General features: G+C 36.7%; 1 protein-coding gene across 3 annotated transcripts in view; it reads right to left on the reverse strand.

Annotated features, from left to right (window-relative positions):
- The window catches only part of CUL2 (cullin 2), a 113,028-nt gene that overhangs the window by 47,841 nt on the left and 50,053 nt on the right, over positions 1 to 15,134 (reverse strand). For all 3 annotated transcript variants that reach the window (XM_045183700.2, XM_024574749.3, XM_045183701.2), the window contains exon 6: positions 13,552 to 13,634. In XM_045183700.2, the coding sequence (XP_045039635.1) occupies positions 13,552 to 13,634 (83 nt within the window). The remainder of the gene's footprint in view (positions 1 to 13,551; positions 13,635 to 15,134) is intronic.

Here is a 15,134-nt window from a genome sequence, read left to right on the forward strand (position 1 = left end):
GGTCAGGGTACATAGAAGAATCAACCAATGAATGCATAAATAAGCGGAACAACAAATCAATGTCTGTCTGTCCATCTGTCTCTCTCTCTCCCCACCTCTCTCTTCCTCCCCCGCTCTCAAATCAATAAATAAACGTCTACCAATTTGAAAAAACAATAAAAAAATTAAAAATGTAGGTGAATATTAGCCTTTATAATTACAGAAATAGGGAAATGAAATAGAAAAAAAATGTTTGCCTAAAGCCACAATAAAACAGTTTGGCCCTAAGTTGGGACTTTATGACTCTGGTACTATGCTCAGTTCAAACTATTATACACTCAAAGGTTTACCTTTTAACTGGCAATCTTCCACTTCACTTTAAAATGATGTTTTAATGAGTAATTATTTTACAAAGAGCAAGAGAAAATATATTAATATCATTCCTTAGTAAATGCTTTTTGTTCTTTGTAGTAGGATATAAAGATTTTTCTAACATTTAAGGAAAGTGTTGAGGCAAATACCTTTATATATGAGTGTCCCTCCCTGCCTCTGCATCCCTCTAATCCTCTTTCATTCTTCCTTTAAATATCTGGATATTCTGGGGAAAGTTTTGTATATGAATTAATATGGCTACAGTAATTCTGTCAGCCATAGAATCTTAAATACAAAGCCTACATTTTGATATCACTAATAAGAACAATAAGGTCACACAGTGCACTCATTTCCTTTGCTCACCTTAGTTTCTTCTTTAACCCAAATGAAGTTTGGTAAAGTAATGATCTAACCTATCTTATCTATTTGAAACACACCACTTCTTCCTCTTAACTTTGCCTAGGATCAAATAAAAATCAGCTAAGAATGAGAAGTACCTAAATATTTGGAAAATCAGGTTATCTAAGATTCTTTTCCTGACCCAATCCTATTGTCCCTGTTCATCACTGGGAAAACTTCCACTCCTGCTCTTAGCAATCTTGACATTTGCTTCTCATCACAAAAGGCCCAGATAAGCTAGATTCAGATAAGTTACTGCCTAGAAAAAACACTGATATTCCTAGTGCTTAATAACTAAGTTGTCCTCCCTATTAGAATAACATATGAACTCAGAAACCCTTAGACATAAGTATTCAATCTTTAAGATCACCACATATTTTTACAACTCCACAAAAGATACTACACATAATCATTATAAATATACTTCATTTCTATTAGGCTGACACAGATTGAAAACAGTGAAATCATGCTAAGTTAGTAATACACAAAAGCTCTGACTAAATTGCTTATCTAAATAAACTCTAGTCTCATCTAAGACCAGTGGTCCTAAGAGACAAGCCTTGAGAAAAGAATATGAAGAATTTTTAGAAATATAACTTATTTGATCTTAACAGTATTATGTAGAAAATATCTTACAATAATCATAATAAAATTCCCAAGAGGATAAAAAAATAAATACTCATCTGGATAGTGGGGACTAGAAGGAAAGTCTAGCCCTTAAGACTGGGATTTTGGAGTCAGACCTCTCCCAGTGTTGTTGATTTCTGGCTATGTTAATAAATATATACTTCATGTAGATACTTAACCTCTTAGTACTCAGAGATTTCCTGTTCTGTAAAGTGGGCGTAATGAAAGTCCCGACCTCGTGAGAATGTGGTAAAAATTAAGTATAAGCCAAGAAAGCACAAGGCACAGTACCTGGTACATGAGTAAGCAATCGGAAACATTAGCTAGTGCTTTAAGCACCAACAGGAACAAAATAAAGCTAAGAGACCCATAAAGCACCACCTTGATTATGATTTTAATTCAAGGCTTTTAAAGCCAACTAACTAGACATTAACTCAAGATAGCAGACCAGGTTGGTGAGTGCCATTAAAAGTTAGGCTCAAACTCTTGGAAAGTCCTGATACCAGTATGTGACAATGGGCAAATTAATCTCTTAGTGAAACCTTCATTTACCTCCATGCTTAAAAGAAGAAGAGAGATCCAGCAAACTAAATGCAGCCTTCTGGTCCCTCCTGTATCTGAGAAATGACAGGAGGGATACTTTTTAATACTTCATTGTTGGCAGTAGCCCTTAGACTTGTAGAAAGTGAAAAAAGATAGAAAGAAGAGGGGATAGTGTAGAAAAATAAAACTACAGACCAAAATGCACAAGACAAAGAATTGCTATAAGGAGAGAGAGTAGGGGAAGGTATGCAAGAAGTCACATACACTGAAAACTGGAGGGTGCAAAAAGGTAAACAAAACCAGCCAGGTCATCAGGAGAACCAGCCGGTCTCTGGAGCCAAGCAACAAGAGCAGCTGTGTGTGTCCTGCTAGAGCAGTAACTGTGGTGCCTGAGGAGGTGCCTGAGACACACCTCTGCACCCAGAAGACTGCTGCAGCACTTATCTGAGAGCACCATCCAAATTCCCCCACTGTCATCTTGGAAAGGCACTGAAAAATCAAGATATAATAATATCAAGCATTGATTGGTACAGAAGCAGGTCTTCTCATACTCTGCAGTGGAAGAACAGGTACTTTAGAGGGTAAACTATCAAAAGTCTAAATGCACAGACTATGACTCCAGACAAACAACTGCATATGAGCATCACAGAAGCAAGAGTTATATTAGTGGAAAAGCTGGAAACAACCTGATATATATCACTAGGAGAAGCATTGAACAAAATGAGGTAGAACCATACCAAATACTATATAACAGTTTAAAAAGAATAAGGTACACCTCTATGTACTTACATAGCAAAGTTACCAAGATATATAGTTGAATAAAAAAGTACTTCATAAGTATAAATACCACTTATGATTTTCAAAAGTTAGGGGAAAAACTCATATTAAAAAAGAAAACAGAGAGATCCAAAATGGCAGCAGAGTAGATGGATGCTACTCTAACCTCCTTCCAGGACCAAACTGGAATTACAATTAAATTATAGAAAAATCCTCCTGAATAACCAACTGAAGACTATCTAGAGAGAAACCTTATAACCAAAGGCTTACAGAAGAAACCACATCACCACACAAGACTGACAGGAAATACAGAGGCACGAGAGCACTGGCTGGGCTCCCATGGGCTGCAGCTGAAGTCTGAAGGGATATTTCAGTGGTGGGGTGGGTTCCCCCTGAGAACTATAGGGTCTAAAACCCAAGCTGGGCTCCCAAGCCTAGAGCCCCAGAACCAAGAAAGGAACCCAAATGACATCTGGCTGTAAAAAAACAGCAGAATTTCTGTCTGCCAGGGAAAGACGGTTCAGAGATGTAGAGAGCCTCTTAAAAGGCCAACACAAAAATTTTGTTTGTAGCCACTTACCCTAGGCTCCAGTAAAAGAAGGGCAGAATGTTACATTTACACAATGGAATAAAGCCACACAAAGGAAGTGATTTTACCCTTTGCAACTCTATGTATGGACCTGGAGAACATTGTATTAAGTGCAATAAGCCGGAGAAAAACAAATACCATACGATTTCACTCATATGTGCAATTTAATGAACAAAATGAACTAACAAGCAAGAGACAGACTCATAGATAGAGAGCAGGCTCTCAGGTCTGGGACGGGGGTTGAGGGTAGGGATCAAGCAAAAAAGAAAAACATCTCATGGAAGTGGTCATGGACTGTTGGGAACCACCCTGCCTGGTTTCAGAGACTGTAACCCCCCATGGCTAAGGCAAAGTGAGAGACCTTGAGACCATAAGCCACTAAGGAGACAAAGCTTATCTTCCTGGCAGGAGCACCGCCTCTGCCCACTTTACTTTACCCTGCCTGGCCCACAGTGCATGATTGGTTAGCCAATGATGGGTAAGATTCCTCAAGGGAGGGGCAACCTAAGACAGACACCGTCAGGAGGAGGCCCTCAGGGAAGGATGTCAGGGGGCTATAGAAAAAGGGGGTGATGGACCCTCACCCCTCAGCTTTGACATAGCCTGAGTCCTCATTCTGTCTGCAAGAAGTCTCCTAATCTCTTGGCTGCTTTACTTCCTCTGCTCGACCTAAGCCTGTAACAATGCCAGAGGTGGGTACAGCCCTGTGGTGAAAAGGGCGGGTTCCCTGGGGAGATCAGGCCTGGGAAAGGATGCACAAAATCCTATGAAACTTGCTTTGCTAATGCCCTCAATTTAAATGCAAAGTGTCCAAGTATGAAATGAGTTTGTTTCCCCAAAGTTTTATGGCCCTTTAGCTATCTGACCCTGACTCAAAATAAACCCTCAGAGTTCTTTAGATGTTATCTATTTGATTATTACCGCCTGGCAATGATTGATAAGCTTTCCATATAAGCCCTGTATTCCTATGCAAATTAAGCCAATAAAAGCCTGTCAAGGCAAGGGTCGGGTGCTCTCCTCTTGAGAGAGTGACCGTGCCATCCCTTTTCCTCCATAGGACTCAGTAGTCCATATGAATTTGTCTCGTCTCAGCCACAATGCCATGGATACTGCTTGCTGATGATCTCATCTATGGACAACAGTGTGATGATTGCAGGGCAGAGCAGGGAGGTGGGTGCAGGTAGAAGAAGGTATAAGGGGAATAAATGGTAATGGAAAAATATTGTTTAAAAGTCATGCCTCAGTAAAAGAAGGAAAAAACCCAACATTCTGTTTTATATTTATTTCCGTATGTAGACATAAAAATTCAGCAAATAAATTACAAAGATTTTAAAATACAGTTAATCAAATGATAACATGGATTACCTCCGTGAAGAGAAAGACTGAGGAAATGACCTGGAATATTCCAAGTTTTTCAAGAATGCAATTATCTTTCATTTGTGTATTTATGTTTTTCATAGAGTAGCTGATACCAAGTCCAGGGAAGAAAACGTAAAATATTGGTCTGGAACTTCCTGACATACCAGACAGTAAGAAAGCTGTCACGGGTCACAACAAAAAGACTTTAGCCTTCTAACCAAAATGAGGCATTTGAAATTTTCATAAAATAGACAATGAATAGAAACATAGTACACATATTTAAATCTAAAAGCTCACCATGATATCTTGAGAAAAAGTTAATTTGTCACTTTATGAGCATGACAACAAACCAACTCATCTTGACAAGTGAGGAAAGAAAAGTAAATAAACAACCCCTTGTTTTGCCGCTCCTATATGAACTTTATCACTGGATAACCAAACAGTAAGTGAGAGTAAGCATTTCTTTATAAAATTATTCCAGGTAAAAAATAAAAACAAAATAACAGAATGAAAGTGACAATTTAACAAACCTCATTAGCTAAAAAATTTCACTATTTAGAATCAGAGGCTGCTTACATCAAAAAGAGTGAAAAATCAGACATTATAAAAAAAATATCTATACTTTACCCTGAGGGAACCAACCTGAGTCTGAGTAAGCTTTGAGATAAATAGAGGACAGGGGAACATATTTAAATCGTACTTCATGTGTGCCATCAGTAAAATAAAGACCATGGAAAAGTTATCAAAAAATAAATCACAAGGGAAAAAAAGGATGGAGAGGGAACCTGACTAAAAGATTTAAAAGACATACAAATGTTTTTTTAAGGTGGACATACTAAACCATCAAGTCTATGAATAAACACGAGAGTAATAAAACCATATAGAAACAGAGGAAAGTGATTTCCCTAAAAGCCAGGATAGTGACAACTTTTGCAGAAAGAGGGCATGGGACACATGCCAGGGTTCCAGGAGTGGCTGGTGTAATTCTACTTCCTGAATTAGGTGGTAGTAACAAATCTTACAATAAATTCATTAAGCTCCACAAGTGTGTTGTATGGTTTTCTGCATCTATATTTTATTTCATACTAAAATGGTTAATTGATATACACAAAAATCTCAAAAGTCCAACACCAAATCGTGACATAATAATATGTCACATTAAATACTATGTTATAATAATACGTGACACAGACTGAAAAACTTCCAGCCAAAATGAAGACATAGGTAGATATACTTTACCTCCTCATACAACCAAAAGAAGGACAACTACAAATTTAAAGACAACCACCAGAACTGCCAGAAAATTGAACTGTATGGAAGTCTGACAACCAAGGAGTTAAAGGGAAAACATTTATCCAGACTGGTAGAAGGGGTGCAGACAGGCAGCCTGAGCAGAGATGATGTGTGGGAAGGCAGCTACTGGAGGATTTGGAGGGCAAGACAACAGCTGGCAGTCCCACATTTGCGTGCAAATAAACCAGGAGGAACACGGGAGTGATACAAACAACCCAAACCAGGGTTCCAGCACAGGGAAATAAAGCCTCAAAACCTCTGGCTACAAAAACCTATGGGTGTTGTGGAGGTGGGAGAAACTCCCAGCCTCACAAGAGAGTTAGTTGGAGAGACCCACAGGATCCTAGAACATACACAACCCACCCACTTGGGGAATCAGCACCAGAAGGGCCCAATTTGCTTGTGGGTAGCATAGGAAGTGACTGAAGGTGGGTGAGAGCCAAGCAAGCAGCATTGTTCACCCTCTGACCCCTGCCCTACATACAGCACCACAACAAGAGATTTGGGTTGCCCCACCCTGGTGAATACCTTAGGCACCACCCCTTACAATGTAACAGGTACAGAGACAAATATGGCCCAAATGAAAAAACACATCAAAGCTCCAAAAACAGAACTAAGTGACAAAGAAGACAGCCAACCTATCAGATGCAGAGGTCAAAACACTAGTAATCGGGATGCTCACAGAAATGGTTGAGTGTGGTCACAAATTAGAGGAAAAAGTGAAAGCTATGCAAAGTGAAATAAAGAAAAATATACAAGGAACCAACAGTGAAGAGAAGGAAGCTGGGACTCAAATCAACAATTTAGAGCAGAAGGAAGAAATAAACATTCATCCAGAATAGAATGAAGAAACAAGAATTCAAAAAAATGAGGAGAGGCTTAGGAACCTCCAGGACAACTTTAAATGCTCCAACATCTGAATCATAGGGGTGCCAGAAGGAGAAGGACAAGAGCAAGAAATTGAAAACTTATTTGAACAAATAATGAAGGAAAACTTCCCCAACCTGGCAAAGGAAACAGATTTCCAGGAAGTCCAGGAAGCTCAGAGAGTCCCCAGGCAGTTGGACCCAAGGAGGAACACACCAAGGCACATCATCATTAAGTTACCCAAAATTAAAGATAAAGAGAGAATCTTAAAAGCAGCAAGAGAAAAGGTGAGAGTTACCTACAAAGGAGTGCCCCATAAGCTGAGTTCTCAAAAGAAACTTTACAGGCAAAAAGGGGCTGGAAAAAAGTATTCGAAGTCATGAAAGGCAAGGACCTACATCCAAGATGACTCTATCCAGCAAAGCTATGGAAGGGTAGAATGGAAGAGTAGATGAAGTGCTTCCCAGATAAGGTCAAGTTAAAAGAGTTCATCATCGCCAAGTCCTTATGATATGAAATGTTAAAGAAACTTATCTAAGAAAAAGAAGACGATGAAAACTATGAATAGTAAAATGACAACAAACTCAACTATCAACAACTGAACCTAAAAAGACAAAGACAAACTAAGCAAACAACTAGAACAGGAACAGAATCACAGAAATGGAGATCACATGGAGGGTTATCAGTGGGAAGGGGGAGGGAGGAAATTGGTGGAAAAGGTACAGGGAATAAAAGCATAAACAGCAGGTACAAAATAGACGAAGGGAGATTAAGAATAGTATAGAAAATGGAGGAGCCAAAGAACTTATATGTACAACCAATGGACATGAACTAAGGCGGGAGAATGCTGGAGGGTTGGAGGGGTGCCAGGCAGAGAGGAATAAAGAGGAGAAAAAAAAAATGGGACAACTGTGATAGCATAATCAATAAAATACATTTAAAAAATATGTGACAGACAAGGAAAAAGAACCCAAGATGGATAAAGTTACTATATAGCAATAAAAATATGTCCTGGCTGGTATAGCTCAGTGGATTGAGTGCAGGCTGTGAACCAAAGGGTCACTGGTTTGATTCCCAGTCAGGGCACACGCCTGGGTTGCAGACCAGGTCCCCAGTGCAGGCCATGTGAGAGGCATCCACACATGGATGTTTCTCTCCCTCTCTTTCTCCCTCCCTTTCTCCCTCCCTTCCCCTCTCTCTAAAAATAAATAAATAAAAGAAAATATTTTTTAAAAAATAATTAACCATGAAGATAACAATCCTAATATTTATTCAACTAACAACAGAAGCTCAAATGTATAAAACAAAAACTAAGAACAGTTAAGAAAGAAAATCAATAAATCAAAAATAAGCTAGGAGAATTCAAAACACACATTTCAGAAAGTGAGAAATACAAATAAAGACTATCAAGTTAGATTTTATTTTTATCTAAGATTACATTTTCCCCAATGAAATTCTAATATTTTAACAATTAAGAAAAAGAAAAACATATGAACATGTCAGAGAAAACAAAAATCGGCTAAGAATTTTTTTTTTTTAATACGTCTATGAATACTGTGTCAAGACTCTGCAATCAGCCCTGGCTGATGTGGCTCAGTGGACTGAGTACCAGCCTGCAAGCCAAAGGGTTGCTAGTTCAATCCCCAGTCAGGGGGCACATGAGAAGCAACTACACATTGATGTATCTCTCCCTGTCCTCCCTCCTTTCCCCTCTCTCCAAAAATTAATAAATAAAATCTTAAAAAAAAAAAAAAAGACTCCACAGTCAGTCCTGGGAAAGTAAAATTGCATAAGCCCCAACGGTATTAAATAAAACTTGTTCCCACTTAAAGACCTAATAAATATATTGCATATCTGAAAAATAACAGATGTTAATTGCATCATTAGCAACTGTCAAAAGACTGAGTTCATAAGAACCTGTCTTAACTTGATTTACTAGATGGACAAAATCCTTTTGTCCCCAAACAAAAAATAACTGCAGTTCCATATCACAGAAGTATGTGAAGTTATTTTCTGAGGAACTAATTATTCCACTCTAGTACGTGAAAAACTAGTAATTTTCAGTCAATTTTAACTTTATTTTGCTTTGTACTCCTAATTGCTCTCTTTATAAAAAAATTTTATTACTTGGAGTAGAAACATGGGCAGTTATTCAACTACTATTTCTCTTTGTTATTATTGAATAGTTTTATAAATTATAAATGAAGCTCTAATACCCTTACAATGAGCTAAATAAATTGCTGTCTTTATTTCCTTTAACTAATATTACCACATAGGAAACAATATTTTTTAAAATATCAGGATTTCTAGTCACTGTAAGAGAAAGGCAGGCTCATCTTTGAAACACTGTCTCAGCCTCCACACTATATAATCATACCTTAACTCTGAGAATGAATATGTCAGATTATAGGAAAAAGAGTAACTTGGCTAAAAATGTTTACATTTTTTCCTCCCTAAGGATTCCACACTCTTTCCAGCCCAATGAAAAAAAACACTCATCTCCCAGAACAAGGAATGAAAATTAAAAGCAGAATGATGAAAAAGAAAAGATACAACAGGGAAGGTCAACTAAGACAAAGTTTGTCCTTTACAAAAATCCAACCAAATGTATAAACCTCTAAAAAAAAAGCGAGCAAGAAAGGAAAGATGGAAATAAGCCATATTACGAATAAAGACCCTGGCTGATGTGGCTCAGTGGACTGAATGCCAGCCTGTGAACTGAAGGGTCACTGGTTCAATTCCCAGTCAGGGTACATGCCTGTGTCACGGGTCAGGTCCCCAGTAGGGGACACACAAGAGGCAACCACACATTGATGTTTCTCTCCCTCTCTGAACTTCTGCTGAAGATCAACTTACTTATATAAAAAATTTGCCCCGGCTCCTTAAGGTCAAATAAAGAAGTATGTATAAAAACACTAGAATACTCAAGGCATTATAAAACTAAAATATATTCATCCCTAAGCTAAAGTATTAGAATGAGTAGTGGAAGAAATGTTCTGTGGATTAAAAAGATAGGCATAATGGATTTAGAGTTAGCAAAACCCAGATTTGAATCCTTGGAATTAAGAAGATGGGGAGTGGAGTCAAATCAGCCTTGTTTAGGGCACCATCACTCACTTCTGTACTTGTAAAATAATGTCAACCTCCTAGGGTTGTGAGGATTAAATAAAATGATGCTTGGAACATATTTCCCATATGTAATTTTATTATTATAATTAATCCTTAATTTGCTTAGTTGTAAAATGTGAGATAATGCCTATCTAACCAAGTAGACTTGAAAAATAAATAAAATATTAGTAAAGCGTGTCAAAAAATACTTTAATGGAAGCTAATTACAACAATAAAACTAAGACAAGTTGGCCAAACATTTCTGACCATATATCTCTATGTCTTTTCCAGAATTAATGTACTACAGATGTTATTTTTATTACAGATTTTCTTTAATTTTTCTTTTTTTAAGTATTTTTTATTGATTATGCTATTACACTTTTTCCATTTTCCCCCCCTTATCCCCCCTCCAGCCTGCCCCCCAACCCTCCAGCACCCCTCCCCTTAGTTCATGTCCATGGGTTGTACATATAAGTTCTTTGAGTCCTCTGTTTCCTATGCCATTGCTTAAGTTTTTGTTTTCATTGTTTTTCTTTTCTTTTAGGTTCATTTGTTAATAGTTGTGAGTTTGTTGTCATTTTATTGTTCATATTTTTGATCTTCTTTTTCTTAGATAAGTCTCTTTAACGTTTCACATAATAAAGGCTTGGTGATGATGAACTCCTTGAACTTGACCTTATCTGGGAACCACTTTATCTGCCCTTCCATTCTAAATGAGAGCTTTACTGGATAGAGTAATCTTGGATGTAGGCCCTTGCCTTTCATGACTTCAAATACTTCTTTCCAGCCCTTCTTGACTGCAAGGTTTCTTTTGAGAAATCAGCTGATAGTCTTATGGGAACTCCTTTGTAGGTGACTGTCTTCTTTTCTCTTGCTGCTCTTAGGAATTTCTCTTTGTCTTTAATCTTGGGTAACTTAATGATGATGTGCCTTGGTGTGTTCCTCTTTGGGAATCTCTGGGCTTCCTGGACTTCCCAGAAGTCTATTTCCTTCGCCAGATTAGGGAAATTTTCCTTCATTATTTGTTCAAGTAAGTTTTCAATTTCTTGCTGTTGTTCTTCACCTTCTGGTACCCCTATAATTCAGATATTGGAGCGTTTCAGGTTGTCCCAGAGAATCTTCAGCCTCTCTTCATTTTTTTGGATTCTTGTTTCTTCGTTCTGATCTGGTTGGATGTTTATTTCTTGCTTTTGTTCCAAATCGTTGCTTTGAATCCTGGTTCCCCTCTTGTCACTGTTAGTTCCCTGATTATTTTGCTTTATTTCACTTTGGGTATCTTTCATTTGTTCTTTTATTTTTCGACCAAGCTCAATCAGTTCTGTGAGCATTATGATTACCAGGGCTTTAAATTCTCCATCAGATAGGTTGGCAATCTCCTCATCGCTTAGTTCTGAGGTTTTGCTGTGTTCATTCATTTAGGCCATATTTCTTTGTCTTGGTGCACCTGAGAAGTTGTAAGGGGGAGGGCCTTAGGCATTCACCCAGGCAGGGCAACCCTCTTTGTTATGCTGCCTGTGGGGGAGGGGCAAGAGAGGGAACAATGCAGCTTTCCAACAGACTCTGTGTCAGTCTGCAAGTATCTCCCACCACAGCAACCCCAGCCTTAGCCCACAGTCAACTCTGAGTCTCAGTTTTCCCCTTAAGTCAGTCCCTCCTGCTGATCTCCGAGGTCAGCCCCGCCCCTCAGCCGCCTTGCTGCAGTTTTTCTGAGTTGTCTCCATGGTCCTCCTTACCAGTCTGGTTGTTCTGGTTCATTTTCTTCTTTAATTCCTTGGCTGTCAGAGTTCCATGCACTTTGATTTTCTGGCACTTTTGGTTGTGCGAGGAAGCAAAGGGTTTCTACCTATGCCTCCAGCTTGGCCGGAACTCCAGATTTTCTTTAATTTTTCATGAAATTCATTTTTAACAAGTTAACAATCGCACTCAAGAAAAATTTACTACATTGGAACACAATTATATTAAGAGACCTTTCATAAAAGTCTATTCAGAAAATTGTTAACAATATTTTCATTATATTTTTAATTCAAAAATAACTGAATTCCAGGTCAAAAAAATTAGTAGTTTTTAGCAAAAGAAATTATATTAGAACCTACAAATCTTGTTGGGAGTGTTTTTAGTCATAAGTTTCACAGTGGAAAAGAAAAAGCAGAAAAGTTGTTTCACTCACTGCTTTACTACTACCTTTTCTATCGATCTTGTCATCTTTGGAAACAATGGAATCACTAAAAGGGTGAGTAACAATTTTTTTAAATCAATTTACTTTAAAATAGTCTCCTATCCTCTTTTGTTATTTCTTTAAACCCCTTATTTCCTACTAGAAGCTCCTCACATAGAATACAATTGGGTCTTCTTAAAAAAAGCAGATTTACTAAAGAACAAAACAAACAAACGAAATAGAAAAAACTCAGATACAGAGAACAGACTGGTTGCTAGGGGGGAAAGAGGTTAGGGGCTGGGTGAAAAAGGTGAAGGGATTAAGTACACATTGGTAGTCACAAAACAGTCATGGGGGTGTAAAGTACAGCCAGGAAATATAGTCAATAATATTGTAATAACTATGCATGGTGCCAGGGGGTACTGAAAATATTGGGAACACTTTGTAAAGTATATGTCTGACTAACCACTATGCTGGTATACCTGAAACTAATACAAAATAATATTGAATATAAACTGTAATTGGAAATAAAATAAACATTTAAAAATAAAAGAAAAAGAAAGCAGTTTCAGATGCTATGGTCATTATCACACTACAATTCACTGGCAAGTAATTCCTATAACATCAGTTCCAGTAACCTAAAATTTATTCCATACACATCTGCATAACTGACTTTTAGTGATTCTCCAAAGCTGACTCAGTTCTTTTGATTTTCCAAAGATTAGTAAGAATCTTTTAAACCAGAGCTGACCCAAGGATATTCTTCTTTTCTGGACTCCACAGGAAAATGTGCTTTGTTCCAAACTCTATTAACACAGCAATCAGGTAAAGAGTCAACCACTCTGGGCCATGAATAGAGTAGGAAGCTATTTTCCCATAAATTTATCCAATAATAATAGGCAAGTTATTGGTTAACAGTGGGACTTAGAGGTAAGCAACTAACTAGAATAATCTGCTTTCTTGAATAGGTTATCCTCATCAGGATTTAAATTGAAAGAATATGTTCAAAGAACTCATGACCCTGGCCGGATAGGTCAAGGTTGTAGTTTTGATCCTTGTCAGGGCACAAACAAGCAGCAACCAATGAATGCATAAAATAACTGGAACAACAAAATCGATGTTTCTCTCCCCCCTTCCTCTTTCTGTCTAAAATCAATTAAAAAAAAAAAAGACTCACATTTTTAAAAAAGAACTCAGCACTGCCTTGGAAAGTCCAGTAAGTTTCAGGATTGAAAAAAAAATAAGTCAGTTCCTTCAGGGACTTATTTATTTACTATGCATGTTTAAGCTATAAGTAAAGACCAAAGACCTGCCCAAAAAATTAAAAAACAATTGTAAAGTGTTGTCATTAAGATGCAAAATGAGGCTCATTACAGGAAAATAAGGTCTATGTCTAGTCAACAGCCAAGCAACTGTACACAATTTTAAACCATATCAAATAACAAACTAAAACTGACTCAACAAGATAAATGTCAGAACTTACTTTTTGATTTCTCGAAGCAGCATTCGGATAAGGATGACCTGAAGTGGTTCAACCATCAATTTCCTCCACATATCCAATGCTAGCTGCCATGAAAAATAAAAACCATCAAGGTTAAATTACTGAAGGTTTTTTTTTCTTAACATTTGTTTAAGACTTAAAAAAAAATATCCACCAAAAAAGTATCTATAACTAATATTTGAAAATTCAAATAAATATTGAATAAATGTAAGAAAAATTAATTTATAATATTAAATGACATTATATAAGACTTGTACAAAGAACAGAATTAAGGTTTTTTGATTAGCTGAAAATTTTACAGAAATAATTGATTTTTATAAAACCTTATTTGATTATCAAATGTTCAGTATTATGGAGGCATTACAGATGCCAAGATTCTAACAAACAAATGAATTATGTTAAATAAAATAATGTAATTTGGATGTTAGCTAACTTTTAAATTATAAAATCTCTCATACAGACATAAAAGAATGTCAGTTTAAAGAATAATGAAATAAAACACCCCTGTATTCACCAACGAGTTTACGAAATACAACTTTGCCAATACTAATGCCCCTCAGAGGTTTTTGCTATCCTGAATTTTGCGTTACTTCTTTCCCTTGCTTACAATTCTACCAAATGTGTAAGTATTCCCATATAATTTTGAAGTTGACCATTTTTGACCTTGATAACAAATTCATGCTGTATACTCTTCTATGTATGATTATAAAATTTTAACTGTGTCATTGAACTCCATCTAAATTGAAAAATACAGCTATATATAGTTCAATCATTGACAGTACTATGTATTGTCAAATATTGTATAAATTTGTATTGTATAAATATTATATTGTAGTGTCCTATTGTATAAATACACCATGATTTATTTTTCCTCTTTACTGCTGATAACATGTTTGTGATTCTAGTTTTTTTGCTGAGAAAAAATCCTGCTATTCTTGTATATATCTTCTGGTGAACATAAACAGGAAATCCCCAGATATACACCTACAAGTTTATATGATGCCCTACAAGGTTAGAAACACATGCAGCTTTACTGCATCAAGTAGTTTTCCAATTTACATGGGCATAAGCAATGAATGAGAGTTCCTTGACAACAAGTGTGACTGCCAGTCTTTAGTCAGACTTTGCCAATCTGCTGGATGTAAAATACTGACTCCTTGTAATTTTAACTGGCATTTTCTCAAATAAAACTGGGCATTTTTTTATATGTTTATTGTGCATCTCAGTTTTTTCCTGTGAAATTCATTTCTTTTGCCCATTATCCCATTAATGTTTATCTCATTCTTAATGCAGCCTAGGAGTTCTTTACATATTGTAGAAATTAATCCCTTGATAGTTTTACATATTGCAGTTTGTCACAGGTTGTGGACTTTTGAGTTTCTTTACAGTAGTTTTTTAGTAAAAACATATAGTATTTTAATGTACTCAAATTTATCAATTTTTTTCCTTTATCATTTGTGTGTGTGTGTGTGTGTCTTTTAAGAACTCTTTACCCTAAGGTCATAAGGGTATGGTCATCAGATCTTAAGGTTTTCTATATTGTTTTCCAAAAGTTTTACAGTTTT

Source organism: Desmodus rotundus, chromosome 4 (assembly GCF_022682495.2).
Source record: "Desmodus rotundus isolate HL8 chromosome 4, HLdesRot8A.1, whole genome shotgun sequence".
NCBI classification, from domain to species: Eukaryota; Metazoa; Chordata; class Mammalia; order Chiroptera; family Phyllostomidae; genus Desmodus; species Desmodus rotundus.